General features: G+C 46.5%; 1 protein-coding gene and 1 pseudogene across 7 annotated transcripts; both read left to right on the top strand.

Annotated features, from left to right (window-relative positions):
- Positions 1 to 23,534, top strand: PIGZ (phosphatidylinositol glycan anchor biosynthesis class Z). 6 transcript variants are annotated; one of them, XM_032298149.1, is made up of 4 exons: positions 1 to 194; positions 1,097 to 5,017; positions 17,194 to 17,392; positions 21,220 to 23,522. In XM_032298149.1, exons 3-4 carry the CDS (start codon positions 17,275 to 17,277, stop codon positions 22,746 to 22,748), a joined length of 1,647 nt encoding a protein of 548 aa, XP_032154040.1. In that variant the 5' UTR covers positions 1 to 194; positions 1,097 to 5,017; positions 17,194 to 17,274; the 3' UTR covers positions 22,749 to 23,522. The 6 variants fall into 6 exon arrangements, with proteins under 6 accessions (XP_032154040.1, XP_032154044.1, XP_032154041.1 ...); XM_032298150.1 differs by lacking the exon at positions 1 to 194 and having other exon boundaries at positions 205 to 1,663; positions 1,942 to 5,017; XM_032298152.1 differs by lacking the exon at positions 1 to 194 and having other exon boundaries at positions 205 to 3,200; positions 4,970 to 5,017.
- On the top strand, positions 2,844 to 12,049 carry LOC116565036 (annotated as a pseudogene). The gene is made up of 2 exons (XR_004275222.1): positions 2,844 to 3,200; positions 10,318 to 12,049. The product of XR_004275222.1 is annotated as a eukaryotic translation initiation factor 3 subunit J-like (transcript).
- Positions 23,535 to 24,671: the final 1,137 nt, after the last annotated feature.

The following is a 24,671-nucleotide window of genomic DNA, read 5'->3' as shown; positions in this document are numbered from 1 at the left end:
CTCCTCCTCCCACCCCCGCTGGCCCCGCGCAGGAGGCGGTGGGCCCAGTCTCCGAGCGGCTGAGTGGCGCCAGGTCGCTCCCATTGCCTCCCCTCCCGCCCTCCGGTTCCACCGCCTCTGGGGCCACCTGGGACCCGGGTCCTCGCCGGGCCGGACGCCGCCAGCGCTGCAGGCGCAGCCCGGAGGCCGCGCGGGTGAGTCGGTGCGCAGCCCCAGCGGGCCCAGAAGAGCCGGTGCCGGGAGGGCGAGGGGAGCACAGTCGGCTCCGTCCCCACCTTGCGCACAGCCGGGAGACCAGCAGGCCCAGCCTCTGGGGAGGACAGCAGGGGAACCGGGGGCCCCCACGTTCTAGCGGGCACCTGTCCCTAGGCCGCGGTCCGCTGGCTTGGAGCACTCACCTGCTCCGGACCTACGGGGACGGGGGCAACGGTGACATTTGCCCAAGAAGGGCAGCCGTGGGTAAACTCCACTCCAAAGCACGGCTCTGGGCCCAGGCTGAGGCCTAGGGTTGAATCCACTTGTGCTGGCGGCTGGTGTTCTCCGGGAGGCCCATAATCGCACTGGGTCTCAGTTTCCCCAGGTATTCCCCCTAGGAGAATGCCCCCTCAACAGGGCAAGAGTTGGAAAGCGCTGGGCCGGACGCCGAGAAGAATCTCAGCTCCCGGCCTTGGGGGCAGCACTTCGGGACAGGCCTGCCCTCCCAGGATGAGAGGATGGCCTCCTGGCCAGGGGACGCATGGGGGCGTGGACAAGGCAAAGGTGACCCTGCCAGGGAGCACCCAGCGCTCGGGTTGGTAGTCATGGGGCCTTTGCGTGGGACTCACAGTGTGGCGGGGAAAGTTCGGTAATGACGACATTTCTCACCAGTCCTCAAAAGCCATTCTCAGCCCCAGACACCTTGGCCTCGGAAAACGGAACCGCTTTCAAAATTAACACCCCCATTTCCTGCTACAGAGAGGAACCCCCATTTTGCAGAGGCGCACTGCGAGGTCGCGGGTGGTTAAATGGTGCGCCCTTGTTGATGAAGATGCCTTGCTCTCTTTCACTCTCTTTATGTGTGTTTAATGTTGTGTGTTGCGTTCTCTGTTGAGCGAAGGATAAACACGGGCCTTTTCAGGCAACCGGCGGAATAAGGCGGCCAGCATCGGATTTTCCCATGCGTCAAGGTGGAGCACCCTGCAGGGCTTACTGCAGGCCCCAGAGTCAAAATGAGGATGCAATGCTACACCAAAAGGCAAATGTACTCTGGGGAGCCACTCTCACCCTCTACCCCTGGGGTAGAGCCCTAGGATTGGAGGACTGGAGGACTGGAACAAGATCTTAGTCCTGAGGGCCGTTGAAGCAGCCTTTAGTGGTTGCGCAGGGGCCCCACTTTTCCCGAAGTCTTAAAACCTGCTCCAAATGCCAGATCCGGAGAAAGGGGCCGAACCTTGGGCCCGCCGCCCTCTCTTGTAAGCCGCGCCCCAACAGCTTGGTAAGGATGCTTACATATGAAGGTAGGGACCTTTCTTGGAATGAGCCACAAGCGATGGTTTTGCCATTCCGGACGGTGCTGGTTCACTCCGTCCCCGGAGCCGACACGGTTCTGCGCACACGCTGGGCGCCGGAGAAACATGGAGCACTAAACGCCTGCCCAGGCACTCGGATTCAGCGAGCTTGACCGGTGTCCCCATCACCCGCCGCTGGCCAGAGCAGTCTTTCCTACTCCCTTCCCTCCGCTCCTCCCGCCCTACACATGTGCTACCTTTCCCCGCCTCCCCCACGCGCCCAGCACAGTGGTTTCTGCTTGGCTGTTCCCTTGTCTCCGAGATGGTCTCTTCCCTCCTGCTTGCCTTACACATTCTCCCACACACGAGCGCGGGATGCTCCTGTCGATGTGGTTGTCAACGCTGGCTCCCCTGCCCAATCTCCGCGACTCAGCGCTGTCCCTTCACTCTAAAGCCGCTCGCGAGCCCTCCTGGGGACCGACCACCAGGAGGCTGCTGGAGATGCAAGATTTGGACCAGCACCTGACTGGCACCCTGACAGATCTCTCTGAATAAATGAATGAATGAGCAGGCTGCATCCTGATTAGGTTAAGGTGAGTCGCCATGCTTGGCTTTGGCTCCACCCCCTGGGATGAAAGATGAGAGGCGGCCACTTGGACAGCTCCTTCATTGGGGTCTCAGACTGGGAAGCCGGCGGCGGGCGGGTGTTGTTCCACAGAGCTCCTACATTTGTTATAGTCGATGACCCACTATGTTGCCACCTTCTCCCAAGGACCTCCTGCTCCGTCCTTGACCGATGGGCCGCAGTGGGCCTTCCCAAGCTGGACTCAAGCCCTGAGATGACTCTCAAAAGGATTCCAGGCCTGGGAGACCTCAGCCAAACGAGGCAGAGAAACAGTCAGACAACTGTCAATGCATGGTGCCTGTAGAGTTTTGCACAGGGTCCTTCAGAAGGAGGGTTAGGGAAGCCTTCTTGGGGGTCATGGCAGTTAAGCAAAATGGATAACAAAATCAACCACTATGTCTGCCTGTTTTCTTCATTTCATCTTCACAACAGCCCTGAGATGGGTGCTCTTTTTATAACTGGGGTATACGTTGGGGTTCAGAGAGATTAAGTGCTCTTTCACCATGAACAAGTGACAGAGCAAGGACTTGAACCCAGTTTACTTGATGCCACCGCTGGTCTTAACCTCCATGTTATTAGCATATTGGGCAAGTGAAACCACATTAGCCAAGAAGCTGGGGTGAGAAACAGCACAGTATAGAGGAGAGGACTGCAGAAAGGCATGATGTTTCTGGAGCACAGAATTCTACTCATGAAGACATGAGTGGAGGCAGGAGGGGACACTGGAAGCCATGGAGGGCCTTGTCAGCTGCCAAGACCAGTTCGGTCACAGACACCCCAACCCAGGCGGCACTGAAGGAATTAAGAAACAGACACAAAGAGCAAAAGGTGGGGCATCGGGGGCTTCAGCCTTCCCAGCTGAGAGCCTTGAACAGAGTTTGACCCACATATTTATTGACAGCAAGCAAGTGATAATCATCATTACTGCAGTTTATAGATTAACTAAAATCATTCTTCACAGGAACAAAGCATTCTTTCCTAGTGGCGATAAACAGGCTCTGATGCATATGTCTACTGCAACTGGAACACATTTTCAGGGCACCAGTTCTGGAATGCCTTTAACTGGTCTTCCACCCAGGAAGGGTCAGGTATTTCTTTCCCTCGCTCCAGTAAACCAACAACCTCCAGCAATGTGCATCACTGCCATCATAAGTATGTTACAGTGCTATAGACATTTTGTTTGTGGCCAGTTGCTTTAAGGCCTGTTGCCAGCAATAAACCACAATAAGTAATGTGGACCTGGTCCTGATGGTGGTGAGGGGATGGCCCCCGATCCAGAGGTTTATCGCAAGGGAGCGATTCAACCTCTGTCTGCCACAGTCAGGAGGAAGGATGCAGTGAGAGAGGGAAAGTGGAGAGGTGGGTGGTGGGTGCAGTCTACTCCAGGTCATGCTTCTTAACATGTTTCTCATTATGTATACACAGAAAAAGATTCCTGTTGTATGACACACTGGTTGACAAAGGAGGGGGGCTGTTTGCAGGTGGAAACAACCAACCCAGGGTCTCTAGCCATGCGAAGATTCTGCACAGCCAGCCCTGAGGCTGAGAAATCCCAGGCACATGCACACCAGTCACAGCATACCTGGACGCAGATAATGATAGTGGAGAATGAACAAGAGCTGGGTTCAAGGAATAATTAGCAAGCAAACTTGGCATTACATAGTGAAGGGACAAAGGAAAAGGGAGATAGCACCTGCATTTCACCAGGGGATTCTGGACTAAATTGGGTAAATTATATGATACGGTTTTGCTTTGTGTCCCTGCCCAAATCTCATCTTGAATTGTAATCCCCAGGTGTTGAGGGAGACACCTGGTGGGAGGTGATCGGATCATAGGGCAGTTTCCCCCAAGCTGTTATCATGACAGTGAGGGAGTTCTCATGAGATCTGATGGTTTCATGAGCATCCATCTTTTCCTCCACCCACACTCTCTCCTGCCACCTTGTGAAGAAGGTGCCTACTTCTCCTTCTGCTATAAGTTTCCTGAAGCCTCCCCAGCAATGTAGAACTGTGAGTCAATTAAACCTTTTTTATTTAGAAATTACCCAGTCTTGGGTAGTTCTTTATAGCAGTGTGAGAACAGATTAATACAGTAAATTGGTACCAGAAGTTTAGCACACAAATACATGGTAGTTCCCTCATTGCTGCAGGGAACATGGGGACAGAGCTGTTTCCAGGGAAGATGATGAGTTCTGTTTGGCTGCCATGTGTCTGAATTAGGTTCAGAAGCCTAACAGGCAGTGGAGCAGGGCATAGGGGTCAGACAGACTGGGTCCAACTTCTAGTTTCACCAACTTATTAGTTCTGCTAACTTGGGCAAAAAACCTGTTTATTTGTCTGTAAGACAGGAATAAGAATAGGTTTGCAGAGCCTGAGGTGGGAGAATTGCTAAAGCCTGGGAAGCAGAGGTTGCAGTGAGCTGAGATCACACCACTGCACTCTAGCCTGGGTGACAGAGTGAGACACTGTCTTAAAAAAAAAGTGGGTGGTGGGGGGATAGGGTTATAAAGTTGTGATAATTAAATAAGATGAGGTACAGAGCCTGGAAGGTAATATGCACCTAATAAATGTCAGTACTATTATTATTGTTATATTGTTTCTTATTAATATCAGTAAATCTGAAGCTCAGAAAAGAAGCAATTTCAGAAGTCATAAAGTAGAAACTGAAACCATAAGAATAAATGAGATGATCCAGAAAGAGTGTGTTTGGAGGATATTGAAGACCAGGAGTATTGACATTTAAGGGGTGGGCGGAGGAAGAGGGGCCTAAGAACAAATGGCCAGGGGATGAGAGCCTGTGGAAGTCACATGTAGCAACCACACAGCTGATCCTCTGCCTCCTTTCTCCTTCCTAACAGAACCTGTTGTTAGGGTAAGCACCCACAGTCCCAGTTCCAACACCAGAGGTGAGTCTTCATTGGTAATCTCATTTCCCTTGCCAATGACTGGTTTGGGAAGGTGTATTTGATGCAGTTCTGTTCAACAGCACTTGATAAAAGTCTTCTGGGGAACTTCTGGAAAAGATTTCCTTGATTTTAAAAAGAAATGCAGGTGCAGGTCAGGCTCGGTGGCTCACACCTGTAATCCCAGCACTTTGGGAAGCTGAGGTGGACAGATCGCCTAAGGTCAGGAGTTCGAGAGCAGCTTGGCCAGCATGGTGAAACTCCGTCTCTACTAAAAATACAAAAATTAGCTGGGCATGGTGGCATGTGCCTGTAATCCCAGCCACCCGGGAAGCTGAGGCAGGAAAACCACTGGAACCTGGGAGGCAGAGCCTGCAGTGAGCCGAGATTGTGACACTGTACTCCAGCCTGGGTGACAGAGCAAGACTCTATCTCAAAAAAAAAAAGAAAGAAAGAAAGAGAGAGAAAGAGAGAGATGCAGGTGCAAATCAAAACTACAATGAGATACCACTTTACACCCACTGAGATGCCTGGAATCCAAAGGTCAGATAACAAGTGTTGGTCAGAACTATCATGCATTTCTGGTGGGAATGTAAAATGATACAGTCACTTTGGAAAACAACCTGGAAGTTTCCTCAAATGACTAAACATAGAGTTACCGTAGGATGCAAGGACTCCAATCCGAGGCATATGCCAAGAGAAATGAAGACATATGTCCACACATAAACTTGTACACAAAAGCTTATAGTAGCACTGTTTACAATGGCCAAAACATGGAAACAACTCAGAGGTTCATCAACAGATGAATGGACACACAAAATATGGTACATCCATACAATGGGATATCATGTGGCCATAAAAAGTAAGGAGGTACTGATACCTGCTACAACACAGATGAACCATGAAACCATTCTGTTAAGTGAAAGAAGCCAGCCACAAAAGCCCACAGACATTTTATTCATATGGAAGCCCAGAACAGGGAACTCTATAGAGACAAAAAAATAGATTAGTGATTCCCAGAGTCCTGGGTGGTAGAGGAGGATGGGAGGTGATAACTCAAGGATATGGGGTTCTTCATGAGTGATGAAAATTTCTAAAACTGACTGTGGTGACGGTTGCACCTGTCTAGGAATATACCAAAAACGATTGAATTGTATACTTTAAACGAATTGTACGGTATATTAATTATATTTCAATAAACCTGCTTTAAAAAGAGCCTCAAAAATACAGGGTTGTCATGTCTGGATGGGATGGCTGGAACTGAGGATTATGTCCACACAAAGAGAAAGGCAGCATCAAGGCTGACCTGAGAAGCAGCACGGGACCCTGGCAGTACCAAGGGTTTTTTTATGTGACATGATGAATTGTTTCCTGCTTTTTTTTTTTTTTTTTTTTTTTTTAAGAGATGAGGGTCTTGCTATGTTGTCAGGCTGACCTTGAACTCCTGGGGTCAAGCAATCCTTCTGCCTCCATCTCCCAAGTAGCTGGGATGACAGGGGTGCATCACCAGGGCTGGCAATATGATGAATTGTTGAAGCCAGCTTGCATTGTTTTTGTTGTTGATGTTGTTTGCAAACAACTAAATGTTTTATGTAAAAGGGAGTTTAATATAGGGAATTAGCTGCTTATAAAACCTTTGTAAGTACTGGGTGGCCAAGCTCTAAGCCGAATCCCCAGAAATGATTGCTAGAACACTGCAAAACTGCCCAATGAAGCTACTACTTCTGTCCCCTATCAGGAAGGTGGGGACATAGGAGACCACCACTGGAACTATCACACTCAAGAACACAGTGCTTTATTTGTGACTCCGGGTTAGAAAGCCATTGCCAAACCACCACAAGCCACCTATCAGCAGCACCCAATGAAGCTGGTGAATGAACATGGAGTACTACTTCAGAAACCGTAACCATCTCCTACACCTTATTTGCTAGAAGAAAACAGTCAAAGCAGCAGAAAGATACTTATTTGACTTCTACCTTCCAGATGTCTCTCACTTAATGATCAACTTTTTATTCTTTAGTCCTACTTCCGTCTCAGATCTATCTGGAATCATTTTGCCTTCTGCCTGATATATATTCTTCATAATTTTCTGAAGATCTGCTTGTGAAGACTTTTCAGTTTTGGTTTTCTTAAAAAGATCTTTGCTTTGCCCTTGTTCTTGAAAGATTATTTTCTTTCAGGACATAAAGGATAGACAGGTAGTTATTTTATCTTAGCAAATGAATATTGTCATCCTTAGGGATCTATTGGCTACAGGCACTTCTGATACTAAATGGTGAAGGTTCAGTACAAGAAATAGAAGCCAGCAGAAAAGGAATTTGATACAGGGAAATAGGTAGTAAAAATCATTCAGTACATGGAAAAATGATCTCTGTTTGGACCTCCGGGAAAGACTCTCTGAACACCAGAAGTAACTCCATAGAGGGGCTGCCACTTCTGTGACAGTCAGGCTAGTATAAAGCCACCTGTAGAACTTAGCTGGGTTTTGTGACACAGCACTGTGGCCACCATAACTGCAGTTGTGTTCTCCATTCCCACAAAGCAGGGACTGGATAGTGGAGAGCCAATGCAGGAAAACTCCGTGTTTTCAACAATCTTGTTTGCCAAGAGAAAACAAAGAAAACTGCAAAAAATATGGCCTGTCTCACATCTGCTTTCTAAATTCTGAAAAGCTAATTTGCGTAACCCAACTTCAAGAGTATCTACAAAATGTAACTTTTCATTTCCTACCCTTCACAGTACAGTAAGACACCCTAGAAGGAGACAGGAAGAGTAGAAATGATCCCTGCTGTCAAATGGCATGCAGTGGAGGGGCCTGAAGTGGCCAACGGTTTTGACAGTGGGGAAGCTGAGGAGGCAAGATCCCCCTCTCTAAAAAAAATTGAAATTAAAAAGGGAGGAGTGCAGAAGATTTGAGGATTCCTGTGAAGGAAGGAGGAGAGAGAGGTAGTAGTGGAAAGAGGGGACACACAGTTTCAAGATAATTTTGGTTGATTGTTTTTCTAAAAATGGTGGAGAATCAAATGTGTTTATCTATGGAAAGGAAGGTGTCAATCAAAGAGAACAGAGGGAGGGAGTAGATGCTTGATGAAAGGAGAACTTGCAGATGGTGGAAGGGGATGTTCATGGTATATGGAAAGATGGTCATATTTTGCTAAGTGATATAAGCATATTTTAAAGCGAACGTTGTATGATAACCTTCCATTTACAAATATATAATAGATACATTGAAAATACTCACTGAATTGTCAGACATCCCTTACAGAGACAAAACTCAATTTCAGTGTTGCAAAGCTACACTATTGAGATGGAGCAGCCCCAGCCAATAGCACAGGCATGGGCAGGGTGTGTAGTAACTGGAGAGCAGGATAAGAGTGGGAGAGGGTGAGATACAAGACAACAGACTCATACTTTTAAAATTATTATTATTTTTTTTTGAGACGGAGTCTCGCTCTATCGCCCAGGCTGGAGTGCAGTGGTGAGATCTCAGCTCACTGCCACCTCTGCCTCCCAGGTTCAAGCGATTTTTTGCCTCAGCCTCCCAAGTAGCTGGGACTACAGGCATGTGCCACCACGCCCATCTAATTTTTTTCTATTTTTAGTAGAGATGGGTTTCACCATCTTGGCCAGGGTGGTGTTGAACTCCTAACCTCGTGATCCACCCACCTTGGACTCCCAAAGTGCTGTGAGCCACCACACTTGGCCAGCAGACCCATACTATTGAAGGCCACATGCCCGTGAGACTGGCTTGCTCCATAGCTGAAGTCATGATGCCAACTTTCCCACCCTCCCATATGCTGAGGAACAGCCTGCCATCAGCTCTTCTGGAGCTCAGCTCAGAGACCTCAGCATAGCATCCTCTATCCCCACTCACCCTCAACAGATGCCTTCAACAGTTGTGGAGACATACAAGTTCCCCCATAGTAGTCTTGAGAAACATCCTTAAAAAGCACTGATGTGACTGCAACACGGTCCCCTCATGTTTCCTGCCCTCTTCCCTTAAATCATGACCAGAAGGATCTGCTGACTAAGGCTGTCCCTTAAATATATGACTTCCTTGAAATTAACTTGACACAGCTTAAACTAACTTAGCTGTTCTCAATCCCTGTCTTATCTCTCAACATGACTATTTCTTATGCCAACATTATGCCAAACTGTAGATATGTATGAATAAGCAGAAATATAATCCTATATTCTCCAAGAAAAATCATATATCAAAATGTTAACAGTGTTTTTTGAGTGTCAGGAACTGCATGTAATTTCCATTTTCCCCTTTTGACTTATTGCACTTTTTACTCTTTCTACAACGATCTTGTATTATGTTTATGAATAGTAAAAAAAATAATAAAGGTTGTTAAACAGGACACAAGTGGAAAGTTGTCCTTGAATTATAAAATTACTAAAGTGTTGAAAATAACTAAAATGCTGAATAAAATAGTATTTAAGCTGAATAAAACATAAGTCATACTTAGGCATGAAGACAGAGACAGAGAGGTATGCAAGGTGCCAGAGCCAGATTTGGACTTGAGGACACACACAAAACTGTGTGAATTTGAGAGCCTCCTTGGCTTCCTCATTATCCAAACCACTGGCCACATCAGGTCCCTACACTGCGTGCCATTTAACAGCAGGGACCCCTTTCACTATTTCTATCTCCGTCTAGGGTGTCTTATTGTACTGTAAAGGCCAGGAAACAAAAAGTTTTTTTTGTAGATACCCTCAAAGTTGGGTTATGCAAATTAGGATTTCAGGACTTGGTGGCTTCTCAGGACTAGCAAGACAGAAGATAAAGCCTACTACCCAACAAGAGGGAAGTCTAACTAACAGGAGATTCCCCCAAAACTGTGATGCTGGAGGGCCACGTTCCAGTATAAAGGTGGCCTAAGAAATAAATTCTTCCATCCCTACAGGACTGAAAGGAAAACTGCCCTTTTTGGATCCTGATGCTTATCAAATTGAGCTGGGGGTGAGGTGTCTCCCTTCAGAATTTGTAACGGAGCCTGCCCTCACGAATTTACCTGACCAGGAACTATCCCCATTCCTAAAAGATAAACAAAACACACACACACAAAACCTGGAGCAAAAGATGTGAATATATGTGTGTGTGTGTGTATATATATGTGTATATATATATATATACATATATATACACACACACATAAACAGGGCACTATGAGTGAGTTCCAGCAGAAACAAGACAGCAGATTCAGACCCAGATTTTAGATGCTGGAGTTATAAAACCTAGTATATCCAATAAGTATTTTGATATCATTTAATAAATAAAAGAGTCTTGAAAATATCACAAAAGAGCAAGCAGATATGACTCGCTAGCTCTCCCCGTGACACACGCTCACACCGGGCTCGAGGTGGCGGCGGCGGCAGCGGCTGGCACTCCGACTCCTGGGTTGAGGATGCGTTCTCCGTGGGGGCGGCGGAACTGCCGGCGGGGACCTCTGGGAAGGCGGGGACGAGGATGAGAACGTCAAAGCTAACTGGGATGACGATGATGATTAAAAAAAAAAAAAAAAAAAGAAGGAAGGAAAACAAAAGGTAAAAATTTCGGAAAAGAAAAAAATAGCAGAGAAGATAAAAGATAAAAGAGAAAGAACAGCAACAGAAGAAAAGGCAAGAAGAAATTAAAAAGAAGTTACAAGAACCTGAAGTGCCAACACAAGAAGAACAATTAGCAGATAAACTGCGGCTAAAGAAATTACAGGAAGAGTCCGACCTCGAATTAGCAAAGGTGTTAATAATAGTTTATGGAGTAGATGCTATGAACCCATCTTCAAGAGATGATTTTACAGAGTTTGGAACATTACTAAGAGATAAAATTACACAATATGAAAAGTCACTATATTATGCCAGTTTTTTGGAAGTCTTAGTTCGAGATGTGTGTATTTCATTGGAAACTGATGATTTGAAAAAGATTACCAATTCACTGACTGTGCTTTGCAGTGAAAAACAGAAGCAAGCAAAGCAAAGCCAATAAGAAGAAAGGTGTGGTTTCTGGAGGGGGGTTAAAAGCCACCATGAAAGATGATCTGGCAGATTATGGTGGTTACAATGGAGGATATGTACAAGACTATGAAGACTTCATGTGACATTTTTATCTTCTCCTGGTGTCATCTTTATGTTGCCCACAATCCCTTGAACATGTAGCACAACATCCTTTCTTTTCAGTTCTGCCAAATGCTACAATCAGAAGTGCAGTATCTTTTGTGCTTATTATTTAACCCCTTGACACTTTGGTGCTAATGTGCAAATAAGGGAACTTGGATCTTGCTGCCAAGGGGTTAAAATTGGGAACCTCAGTTGCTACTAAATCATAGTTCAAAACAAACCTCATAATGTTGTCATTGTTGCTATCTGATTTCATAGCAGCAGTCACTAAATTGGAAAAATGTTGCAACATGACAGAAAAAAAAATGTGTAGTATTTACCAGCACCATTCAGTAATACAGCCTTAACCATACCTCCTTGAACTACTTCATAACTTGTCAAGAAAGGCAGTTTGCAGCAAGGGCATGTGGTGTGCACCTAGTAGTAAAATTGCTTTGTCTTAAAATTGAACATAAGGATATTAAAAATACATTGTGAAGAAGACTGCTTATCTCTGAGTGAAGATACTGCGGCTGAAAAGCATTAGTTTGATATAAAATTTAAATGACCAAAACCCTCCAACTTTGAAGCTAAAAAAGGTAAACCTCTCCATTATTGCATTACATGTTGTGGAATCTCTTGAGTGCAAAGACTGTCTAATTATTTATCAGGCTATTTCTACTGATGAAGTGCTTCAGATGGGAGAGGGAAACTCTTTACCTGTTTTTATTTGCCTGATTTAAATGTCTGAGAAACAAATCTTCGTTCTCTTAGGCTGCAATGGAACAACTTTACCAGGGTTTTGGCATTTCCTTTCCTTTATAAAACATGCTTAGCAAACTGTACCAGTTAACTACAGTTTGGTAAATTGTTAACAATTATGACATCTGCAGTGTTTTATAAAGCAGCTAATTTAATAAAATCACTATTGTGAGGGAAAAAAGATCAAGCAGATATGAAAAAAATCAAACAGTTTATAGAAATGAAAAATATAACAACTGAAATTTAAAACTCAATACACAGGTTTAACATCTAGATACAGCTGAAAGGATGACTAGAGACATGAAAGACAGAACAGAGCTTATCTGACATATAGCCAAGAGAGATAAAGATCTGGAAAATATGAAATAAAACTTAAAGAGACGTGGAAGGTAGACTGAGAAGGTCTATGATATGTTTTGGCTGTGTCTTCACTCAAATCTCATCTTGAACTGTAGCTCCCATAATTCCCACATGTTGTGGGAAGGACCTTGTGGGAGATAATTGAGTCATGGGGGTGGTTTCCCCCATACTGTTCTCGTGGTAGTAAGTCTCACGAGATCTGATGGTTTTGTAAGGAGAAACCCCTTTTGCTTCCTTCTCATTTGCTTTTTGCCTGCTGCCATGTAAGATGTGCCTTTGCCTTCCACCGTGATTGTGATGCCTCCCCAGCCACATGGAACTGTGAGTCCATTAAACCTCTTTTCCTTTATAAATTATCCAGTCTTGGGTATGTCTTTATCAGCAGCATACAGTCTAATGGAGGATTACTTTCTATAAATGACAAAGGGTCCTAATCCACAGGTTCAAGAAGCCAAAAAATTTTCAACTATAATAAGTAAAAAGAAATGTGCACCCAGAATTTAATAGTGAAGACACATAACATAGTATACTAAATATTAAAATATTAAATAATATATTGTATTTTATAGCATATTGGAAACTGAGTATATATAACTTCCAAACTGGTAGAGAGAAAAGAGAAAAAATATCAGTCCAAAAGAAGGCAAGAAAGGACCAAAAAAATCATTGAAAAAACAAGAAAAGAAAACAAAATAGGATGGTAGAAATAAATATATCAATAATAACAGTAAATTGGCTGGGCACAGTGGCTCATACCTGTAATCCCAACATTTTGGGAGGCTGAGATTGTGCCATTGCACTCCAGCCAGCAACAGGGCAGATTACCTGAGGTCAGGAGTTCAAGACCAGCATGGCCAACATGGCAAAACCTCATTTCTACAAAAAATATCAGAATTAGCCGGTCATGGTGGTTTGCGCCTATAGTCCAAGCTACTTGGGAGGCTGAGGCAGGAGAATTGCTTGAACCCAGGAGGCAGAGGTTGCAGTGAGCTGAGATCACGCCACTGCACTCCAGTCTGGGCAAGACAGTGAGACTCCATCTCAAAAAGAAAAAAAGAAAAGAAAAGGGTGGAAAAGTATGTACCAGGTAAATACTAAATTTCTGAAAAGTGTGTATACCTACATTAATATCAGACAAAACATATTTTAGGACAAAATAGTACTAGAGATTAAAAGGTAACTATATAATGATAAGATATTCAATTTTCCAATTAGGTATAACAGTTATAAACTTCTACAAATATAATAATATAGCTTCAAAAATAAACTAAAATTGGCAGAATCATAAGGAAAATTACACAAGTCAACTATTTCATGAGCTAGTTCAACACACATTTCTGTGACTGATAAAATAAGCAGTAAAAAATCAATAAATTAAGAATATAAAAGATTTGGGCCAGGCATGGTGGTTCATGCTTGTAATTCCAGCACTTTGGGAAGCCAATGTGGGAGGACTGCTTGAAACCCAGGAGGTCAAGACCAGCCTGGGCAACATAGCAAGATCTTGTCTCTACAAAAAATTTAAAAATTAACCAAGCTTGGTGGTGTATGCCTGTCTTCCTAGTTACTCAGGAGGCTGAGGTCAGAGGATTGCTTGAGCCCAGGAGATCAAGGCTGCAGTGAGCCATGATCATGCCACTGCATTCCAGCATAAACAACACAGTGAGACCCTGTCTCAAAAAAAAAAAAAAGATTTCAACAACACAACTAATAAGTTTGATCTAATGTCAATATATAGAACTCCTCATTTAGTAAGTATAGAATATATAGTGTTTTCAAGCATCCATGGAATATCTACAAAAATGACCATTAAAAATTAAATCCTGGCCGGGCACGGTGGCTCATGCCTTTAATCCCGGCACTTTGAGAGGTCGAGGCAGGTGGATCACGAGGTCAGGAGTTCAAGAACAGCCTGGCCAACATGGTGAAACCCCGTCTCTATTAAAAATACAAAAATTAGCTGGGCATAGTGACACATGCCTGTAATCCCAGCTATGCGGGAGGCTGAGGCAGGAGAATTATTTGAACCAGGACCCAGGAGGCGGAGGTTGCAGTGAGCCGAGGTCGTCCCACTGCACTCCCTCTAGCCTGGGCTACAGAGCTAGATGCTGTCTCAAAAAAAAAAAAAAAAAAAAAAAAAAAAAATAAATTAAATCCTTCGGCTTGGTGCGGTGGCTCACGCCTGTAATCCCAGCACTTTGGGAGGCCAAGGTGGGCGAATTACAAGGTCAGGAGATCGAGATCTTCCTGCCAACCTGGTGAAACCCCATCTCTACTAAAAATACAAAAAGTAGCTGGGTGTGGTGGTGCATGCCTGTAATCCCAGCTACTTGGGAGGCTGATGAAGGAGAATTGGTTGAACCCGGGAGGCAGAGACTGCAGTGAGCCAAGATTGTGCCACTGCACTCCAGCCAGCAACAGAGCGAGACTCCATCTCAAAAAAAAAAAAAAAAAAAAAAAAAAAATTAAATCCTTCAACCATAAGACATTGGTGGAAGAAGAAATTAACAATGGCAATTAGAAATATTTAGAACCAAAAGTTGATGAAATTATTACATAGCAACACTTGTGGCATGCAGTTAATACTATATTTAGAGAAAAATGTGTAGCCTTAAATACTTCTCATAGAAAATAAGGTTCAAAATTAATGAGCTGTGTTCATATCAAAAGATTTGAAATAAAACAATAAAATAATCCCCAAAAAAAGTAAAAGGAAAAAAAAAATAAAGATGAGCAAAGAAATTAAAAACAGCAAGGCCAAAAGTTGATGTTTTGAAAAGATTCACAAAATCAACAAAATTCTGGTGAGGATTATAAAGAAAGAAAAAAGAAGGTACAAGTAACCGATATTAGGAATAAACATGAATTAAGAATATAAGCTACAGTATAAACACGCAGTTAGAAGATTAAAGTTCTAATGTTTGATAGCAGAGTAGGGTAAATTAAAGTTAAAAACTTTTTTTTTTTTTTTTAATATTGATTGATTGATTGAGACAGAGTCTTGCTCTGTCCCCCAGGCTGGAGTTCAGTGGTGTGATCTCAGCTCAGTGCAACCTCCACCTCCTGGGTTCAAGCGATTCTCGTGTCTCAGCCACCCGAGTAGCTGGGATTATAGGTGTCCACCATCACACCTGGCTAATTTTTGTATTTTTTTGGTAGAGAGGGGTTTTTGCCATGTTGACCAGGCTGGTCTCAAACTCCTGACTGTAAGCAATCTGCCTGCCTTGGCCTCCCAAAGTGCTGGGATTCCAGGTGTGAGCCACTGCACCTGGCGTTTTTTTTTTTTTTTTTTTTTTTTTTTTTGACAGTGTCTTGCTCTGTCACTCAGGCTGAAGTGCAGTAGTGTGATCATAGCTCACCACAGCCTCGAATTCCTGGGTTCAAGTGATCTTCTTGTCTCAGCCTCCTGAATAGCTGGGACTACGAGTGCACACCACTGTGTCCAACTATTTTTTTTGGTAGAAATGGGGGTCTCACTTTGCTGCCCAGGCTGGTCTGAATTCCTGATTTCAAGTGATCCTTTTGCCTCAGCCTCCCAAAGTTCTGGGATTACAGGTGTGAGCCACCTGACAGTGTGAGCTCTCAGGTGTAAACCTGAAAGAAAGAACTATTTAAGGTCAGAGTTTAAAATATCAAGAAGTCAGGGGAACATCACTATTTCTGGAGAAGTGACAAGCAGGTTGTCAAATTTGCTTTCCTGTTCAGCAGCGATGCTCCCGACTTACAGATCCAGCATGCAATGGGCTCAGATTGTCACTGCTCTTTGAGTTACATAGCAAAACTTGTGGGATTCAGTTAATACTATATTTGAGTTGAGGGAGTTAGAATTCTCATCATATGGAGTTACAAATGTTTCCATCACCTTCCAAAAGGCAGGTTCCAGGGTATGTGAAAGTTGGAGGGAGTAAATGGAAACTATGGGGCTGAGTGTAATTTTTGCAGTGAAATGGGTGGAATCCATTGAGTTTCCCAAGTTTTCAGAAATGCAAGAAACAGCCTGCCGTGCTGGCCTGTGGATAGGAGCTGGTGATCAGGATGGGGCTGCAAGACCCAGATTTGCTGGGTACCCTAATCCTACTTGCAAATGTCACACTGAGCAAATGTCGTATTAGACCCTGTACAAGCCAGGGCTTTCCAGAGACACAGAAACAATCAGGAATTGGCTTTCTCATTTACTATGAAAATTGGCTCATGCCATCATGGGGGCTGATGAAGTCCTGCAATCTGACACCTGCAAGCTGGAGAATCAGGAAAGCTTGTGGTTTAATTCCATCTGAGTCAGAAGTCTTAGAAACAGAGGAGCCTGCAGTATAACTCCCAGTCCTATTTAAGGATGGAGAACCTGATTCAGGGAGGTGGGTTGGGGGGCACTGGTGTGAGATCTGGAGTCTGAAGGTCCAAGAACCAGGAGCAGTAATGTCTGAGGACAGGAGAAGATGGCTGTCCCAGGTGAAGAGCGTGCAAATTCACCCTTCCTCCACTTCTTTGTTTTATTCAGACCCTCCAAGGATTGATCATGCCTACCCGCATTGGTGCAGATGATGATCTTAGTCTATCAATTCAAAGATTAATCTCCTCCTGAAATATCCTTATAGACATTGCCAGACATAATGTTTTACCAGCTATCTGGGTATCTCTTAGCCCAGTCAAGTTGACACATAAAATTAACCACCAGACTCCTTAGCAAATATGAGCAGCAAGTAACCAAGTTACTCAACAGAGGCCTCCGTTTCCCGACATCTGTAAAATAGGGATACTAAGACCCACTGCTCCAGACTGTGGAAAGGGTTAAATGAAATATGCATGTCAAGTGCCCGGCAGTTAGTGGGCACTTAGTACAAAGTAGCTATTATTATTATTGTCATTTTTATTAAATGCAGATCCATTTTGAGTTTGTTCAGACAGTTGAATGTATTATAATTTACATCACGATAACCAACAAGTGTTATCCTCAACAGACGCAGATCTGTGGATCCAACGTAGCATCTGTAGCAGCTGGGACATTTTCCAGGTTTTGGGCGCAGTAGTCGGATCTGAAGATGGCAGTCAGGGTGCTTTGGGGTGGCCTCAGCCTGCTCCGAGTGCTGTGGTGTCTCCTTCCACAGACAGGCTATGTGCACCCAGATGAGTTCTTCCAGTCACCTGAGGTCATGGCAGGTAAAATACTCCGCATGTGTGGCAGAGACAAGTTGCAGCAGAGTCTGGTTGGGAAGCTGATGGGAGATTTTGTGGGGAGGGAGTAGCATGTCCGTGCAGATGAGTAGTAAATCCACAAGCAGAGAAGCAGCCTCTCTGGGGTAAGAACTTGGAAGTGGGGACTTCATGTCTCCTTCCTGAATGGTGACACTGACCTTCCTCTGTAATGCTAATAAACCACCAGTCTCTTGGATGTATCCCTGCTTGGACCAACACTACAGGTCATTTAGAACGAAAGCTGTGTTGGACTTCCCAGTGGAACACTTTTAGAGTTGGACTTCCCCAGTATTTGGCTTGAGCTTACACAGGTTGTGATCTGAGATAATGAAACCTCTCTTCTGTAGATTCAAGTGAGGGAACCCAGACCTGGGACACTCACTTATCTGTTAGGTGGTATAGGACACATCATGAGGATATTTGCCTTGCCCATGCCATCCTGCCCAAAGGCCTTGAGGCCTTTCAGATGTTATGAACATGTGGCTTTATCCTCATGGCTCAAGACGACTGCTTGAGCTCCAGCCATCAAGTAAGTCTTCAACCAGTCTTTCCAGCCAACAAAGGAGAAAGGCATTTCTTCTCTCTTTAAGGTCATATTTTGAAGGTTGCATGCTTTTCACCCATTTCCATCACACTGAACATAATGTATCAGGAGACCACACTTGGCTGCAAAGGAAGCTAAAAAATATAGTCTTTATATCTGACCAAATGCCCAGCTAAAGAGTCTAAGGAGCCAGATGCGGTGGCTCACACCTGTAATCCCAGGTCTTTGGGAGGCCAAGGTGGGTGGATCACCTGAGGTCAGGAGTTTGAGACCAGCTTGGCCGACATGATGAAACCCCATATTTACTAAAAATACAAAAAATTGCCTGGGCATGGCGGCAGGCAGCTGTAATCCCAGCTGCTTGGGAGGCTGAGGCAGGAGAATCTCTTGAACCCTGGAGGCAGAGATTGCGATGAGCCGAGATTGTGCCACTGCACTCCAGCCTAAGCAACAGAGTGAGACTCTATCTCAAAAAAAAAAAAAGTTTAAGGAAGGAGGAGGGAATAGATGTAGATATTGGGGAAGTACCAGCTTTCTTTGCCGTAGGGCTCAACATGTGAATTTGTTTTTTAAGTTAAAAGGTTCATCTTCTTTCCCACAAAAAAAATTTTTTTTTAACCAGAAAAGCAGCCAGATTGATTTGATCCTGGATCTTGCTTCCCTTTCACTATCTAACATAGAGAGATAAAACAGCCGAAAGGCTGGAGAAATAAGTAGCAGAATCAAAGAGCCCAAATGATCCCCAGCCTGTATAATCAGCTCTAGACAACCAGCAGGGTGATCAAGCAAGAGATGCTGTGAACAATGAGGCTTGGAGTGGAGCTGCTCCCTCACACCCACCCCTCAGAGCTCTGGAACATTGGGCACAGGGTTACAGACCAGGAAGCAAGTATTTCTTAAATTATGTAAGTACTACTTGGATATATTCTTCTTATTAAAAAATTAGGCTGGGCGCGGTGGTTCGCGCCTGTAATCCCAGCACTTAGGAGGCCGAGGTGGGCAGATCCTGAGGTCAGGAGATCGAGACCATCCTAGCTAACACAGTGAAATCCTGTCTCTACTAAAAATACAAAAAATTAGCTGGGCGTGGTGGCACGTGCCTGTAGTCTCAGCTACTCGAGAGGCTGAGGCAGGAGGATCGCTTGAACCTGGGAGGTGGAGGTTGCAGTGAGCCAAGACTGTGCTACTGCACTCCAGCCAGAATAGACAGAGTGAGACTCCGTCTCAAAAATAAAAAAGTCTGGGCGCGGTGGCTCACGCCTGTAATCCTAGCACTTTGGGAAGCTTAGGCGGGCAGATTGCCTGAGGTCAGGAGTTTGAGACCAGTCTGGCCAACATGGTGAAACTCTGTCTCTACTAAAAGTAAAAAAAAAATTGGCAGGGTATGGTGGCGGGCGCCTGTAGTCCCTGTACTCTGGAGGCTGAGACAGGAGAACTGCTTGAACCAGCGAGGTGGAGGCTGCAGTGAGCCGAGATCTCGCCGCTGTACTCCAGCTTGGGTAACAGAGCGAGACTCCGTTAAAAAAAAAAAAAAAAAAGAAAAGAAAAGAAAAAATATTTGGTCCCGGCACGGTGGCTCATAGTGTAATCCCAACACTTTGGGAGGCCGAGGCGGGTGGATCACAAGGTCAGAAGTTCAAGACTAGCCTGGCCAATATGGTGAAACCCCTTCTTTACTGAAAATACAAAAATTAGCTAGGCATGGTGGCATGTGACTGTAGTCCCAGCTACTCGGGAGGCTGAAGCAGAAGAACAGCTTGACGCCAGGAGGCAGAGGTTGCAGTGAGCTGAGATCACACCACTGTACTCCAGCCTGGCGACAGAGCAAGACTCCAGCTCAAAAAAAAAAGAAAAAAAAATTTAAGTATCATAAACAAAACTAAACATAAATCACCTTTGACATAACCCCGAGGGCTCGTCCCACCCCTATTTTCTCCCCCCACCGCCTGATCATCATTATCAGAGATGGGGTTCTGAGTCTCACCTTTGAGATCTTGGAGCCCCGAGAAGAGGTTAAGCCTCCCCCCACCTGCACACTTCCCACACTCTTCCCAGGACACACTGCTCCCTCTCCCAGGGAAGTTTCTCCTGCCCTCTGCACTCTGAGCTTCCCTACTCTTGTTTCTGCTGCTGCGTGATGAATCATCAAAAACCTAGCAGCTTAAAACTGCAGCCATTTGTGAGTTCACAGTTCTGTTAATCAGAAGGGCAGCATGGGCTCTCTGCTCACAAGGTGGACATCAGCATATGGATTGGGCTGAGTTCTTGTCTGGAAGCTCTCTAATTCCAGCAGAGTCTAATTGATATCAGCTGTGGAACTACGGTGTGGTTTCTTTGCTCTTAGCTTTCAGAGGCCACCCACATTCCTAGCCAATGGCCCCTTCCATCTTTAAGCCAGCAGTGGCATGTCAAATCCTTCTCATGCTTTGAATGTGACTGCCCCTTCTGCATCCAGATGGTAAAAACTCTGTTTTTTTTTTTTTTTTTTTTGAGACGGAGTTTCACTCATGTTACCCAGGCTGGAGTGCAATGGCGCGATCTCGGCTCACCACAACCTCCGCCTCCTGAGTTCAGGCAATCCTCCTGCCTCAGCCTCCTGAGTAGCTGGGATTACAGGCACGCACCACCATGTCCAGCTGATTTTTTGTAGTTTTAGTAGAGACGGGGTTTCACCGTGTTGACCAGGATGGTCTCGATCTCTTGACGTTGTGATCCACCCGCCTCGGCCTCCCAAAGTGCTGGGATTACAGGCGTGAGCCACCGCGCCCGGCAAAACTCTGTTATTAAAGAGCTGGTGTGATTAGGTCTGGCCCACCCCATAGTCTCCCTATTTTACAGTCAGTGCCCCTGTATAACGTAACCTAATCACAGGAGTACAATCCATCCTGTGGGCCAGGTGCAGTGGCTCAAACCTGTAATCCCAGCATGCTAGGAGGCTGAGGTGGGAGAATGGCTCGAAGCCAGGAGTCCGAGATCAGCTTGAGTAACATAGCAAGAGCTATGATCTTGCCACTGCACTCCAGCCTGGGTGACAGGCAGCCTATCAGGAAGGGAGGAAGGGAGGGAGGGAGGGATTCATTCTGTGCACAGTCCCAGGGTTTAGGCTGGGCAGGCACACCAAAAGGTAGAAAATGTTGGGTGCCATCCTCGAATTTTGCCCACTACATCCTGAGCTTGGTACTGGCTCACCTCTGCCTCTCTCTCTCTCTCTCTCTCTCTCTCTCTCTCTCTCTCTCTCTCTCTGCAGAGGACATCCTGGGCATTCAGGCCACCAGGCCCTGGGAGTTTTACCCCAGCAGCTCCTGCCGCACGGTGGTCTTCCCCCTGCTGATCTCTGGCTCTACCTTCTGGCTGCTCAGGCTCTGGGAAGAGCTAGGCCTGTGGCCTGGCCTGGTGAGTGGCTATGTGCTGCTAGTGGGGCCCCGACTCCTCCTCACTGCCCTCTCCTTTGCCCTGGATGGGGCGGTGTACCACCTGGCCCCACTGTGGGGGGCAGATCGCTGGAACGCCCTGGTCCTGCTGTCTGGTTCCTACGTCACCCTGGTCTTCTACACAAGGACCTTCTCCAATACCATCGAGGGACTGCTCTTGGCGTGGCTGCTGGTGCTGGTATCCTCCCATGTTATGTGGGGCCCCACACCCAAGGAGCCTGCGCCGGGTCGGTGGTGGCACAACTGGCTTCTTGGAGCCATCATGGCTGCTGGCTTCTTCAACCGGCCCACCTTTCCGGCCTTTGCTGTGGTCCCGCTCTACCTCTGGGGCACTCGTGGAGCCACAAACCCTGGCTTGAAGTCCCTGACCCGAGAGGCTCTGGTGCTGCTGCCAGGGGCGGTCCTCACAGCAGCGGTGTTCGTGGCCACGGACAGCTGGTATTTCTCCAGCCCCACTACATCCAGTACCCTTGTCCTTACACCTGTCAACTTCTTACACTACAACCTGAATCCCCAAAACCTGGCAAGGCATGGCACACATGTGCGGCTCACTCACCTGGCAGTCAACGGCTTCCTGCTCTTCGGGATGCTGCATGCCCAGGCCCTGCAAGCCGCGTGGCAGCAGCTGCAAGTCTGCCTTCCGGCCTGTGCACAGAGGAGCCTTCTGAGGGCGCAGCGTGCCCGGAGTCTGCTGTCCAGCCCCAGGTTGTATCTCCTTCTCCTCTACTTCACGCCCCTGGTCCTGCTGTCTGCCTTTAGCCACCAGGAGGCTCGGTTCCTGATTCCCCTCCTGGTCCCCCTAGTCCTGCTTTGTAGTCCACAGACCCAACCTGTGCCTTGGAAGGGTACCGTGGTCCTCTTCAATGCCCTCGGTGCCTTCTTCTTTGGCTGCCTACATCAGGGGGGCCTGGTGCCCGGCCTAGAGTACCTGGAGCAAGTGGTCCACGCCCCTGTGCTCCCAAGCGTGCCTACCCACTACACACTCCTCTTCACCCACACCTACATGCCTCCCCGGCACCTCCTTCACCTCCCAGGCCTGGGGGCACCAGTGGAGGTGGTGGACATGGGTGGGACTGAGGACCGTGCCCTGTGCCAAGCCCTGAAAAGCTTTACCAGACAACCAGTCTGCCAAGTGGCCGGTGGGCCGTGGCTCTGCCGCCTCTTTGTGGTGACCCCTGGCACCACCAGGCGTGCCGTGGAGAAGTGCAGCTTTCCCCTCAAGAATGAGACTCTTTTATTTCCCCATCTGACCCTGGAGGATCCACCAGCCCTGTCCTCCTTGCTGAGTGGGGCTTGGAGGGACCACCTCAGTCTTCACATCATGGAGCTGGGGGAAGAAGCCTGACAACATGGCAGAGCAGCCGCTGCCCAAGGTTCAGCCAGAGAAGATGCCGCTCCACCTTCTACTTGGGTAGCTGGGCTGGGACACTGGGACAGAGCCCTGGTTCTCCTTCACAACTCTCACTGCTGCCTTTCCTGGGCATGGCCATTGGCTGTTCTGCCTTCTGGGTGAGCTGGCACTCTTCTCCCTGTGACCAAAGATCTGACCTGTCAGTCTTGATGTCAAGGTCCCCAAAGAACCTGGTGTAAGCGATGGCACCTGTTTCTACCCTATTGCTTCCAGCCACTGTGATGTCTGAAAAATATAATAGCACCTGGTTGTGAAAAAAAACAATGAACTGCTAGTGACATTCCTGAATTGCCGCTCCCAAACTTTCCATGATGCCTTACCTCTTGCTGTCATGACAACCCTCTGGCTTCCTAAGACTGATCTGGCTATCCAAATACATGGAAGTCAGTGTGATGAAGTTTAGAGAACGGACGGTCCAGATCCAGGGGACCCAAGCGCTAGTCCCTTGGTCTGTTACTCACTGTGAGTGGAAGGGAAAGTCCCTTCCACTCACCTGCCCCTTCCCAATGTGTTGACATCAGAGGATCTTTGAGGTGTCTGCCAGCTAACATCGTGTCATTCCTGGAGTCCACAGGCACATCTCTCACAAAGCTCTTTAAGCACGGAAGTGGGGGTTGTGTTGTACTTCATGGCACCCTGATGCCTGCTGTCTCAGTGTTTGGTTATTATGCAAACAAGTGATGTTTGAAATATATAATAGCACCTAGAGATTTTCTCCCTGCTTTCTTCTACTCCTGTTCCTGAGAGGTGGTGGGAAACTCTCCAGTCATTTCTGCACCTTGCCCTTAAGAGTCATTCTCCCAGCCGGGTGCGGTGACTCACGCCAGTAATCCCAGCACTTTGGGAGGCTGAGGTGGCCAGATCATGAGGTCAGGAGTTTGAGACTAGCCTGGCCAACATGGTGAAACCCCATCTCTACTAAAAATACAAAAATTAGCTGGGTGTGGTGGCGGGCACCTTTAATCCCAGCTGCTTGAAAGGCTGAGACAGAACTGCTTGAACCCGGGAGGCGGAGGTTGCAGTGAGACAAGATCGTGCCACTGCACTCCAGCCTGGGTGACAGAGCAAGGCTCCATCGCAGTTGGTTGGGGGGTGGGGGCGGTGGAATCATTCTCTTAGAAAGTAGAGAACATACAATGCTCAGCCAGCATCTGGTTACCAGCTTAAATTTTTCCTATGGCTTCAAGTTTTCTAGATTGCATGATTACATGATTGTGTTGCCTAATTAGAAATGATCAGAGTCGGGTGTGGTGCCTCACACCAGTAATCCCAGCACTTTGACAGGCTGAAGTGGGAGAGCTACTTGAGGCCAGGAGTTTAAGACCAGCCTGGGCCACAAACTGCAATGCCATTTCAACAACGTTTTTAATTAGCTGGACATGGTGTCATGGGCCTCTAATCCAGCTACCTTGGAGAACTAGGGAGGAAGACTGCTTGGCCCACAGGTCGAGGTCGCAGTGACAGCTACGATTGTGCCACTGCACTCCAGCCTGGGCAAGAGTTAGGCCCTGTCTTTAAAGAAATATTAGAAATTTAGCTAGGAGCTTCAAATGACAGGACATTTCTATATACAATGGATTTTCTAATCATGGGTCCACTAACTAGCTGGACCATAGTCTTAGTTTGTATCCCAGACCCTCTAAAATGAGGGATAGGAGTCCAGGTAGCTCGTTCCATGGCAAGCAGCAGTCTTTTTTATTTTTGAGACAGGTTCTCGCTATGTTGCCCAGGCTGGTCTCATCTCTGGCTCATGCGATTCTCCTGCCTCTGGAGAGGCTGGGATCAGACGCAACTGCCACCACACCCTGCTCCTAGGCAGTAGTCTTAATGCCTGATGGTGGGGGGTTGGAGAAAGAA

Source organism: Sapajus apella, unplaced genomic scaffold, assembly GCF_009761245.1.
Source record: "Sapajus apella isolate SASKATOON/1434 unplaced genomic scaffold, GSC_monkey_1.0 scaffold38, whole genome shotgun sequence".
Lineage (NCBI taxonomy): Eukaryota > Metazoa > Chordata > Mammalia > Primates > Cebidae > Sapajus > Sapajus apella.
This window is presented reverse-complemented; position numbering and strand designations above follow the sequence as displayed.

Excerpts from the sequence above, each read along its gene's own strand:
- PIGZ (XM_032298153.1), top strand. The coding sequence starts at position 17,275 with ATGGCAGTCAGGGTGCTTTGGGGTGGCCTCAGCCTGCTCCGAGTGCTG. Across the intron at positions 17,393-21,219 it reads GTCACCTGAGGTCATGGCAG|AGGACATCCTGGGCATTCAG; the intron begins GTAAAATACTCC and ends CTCTCTCTGCAG.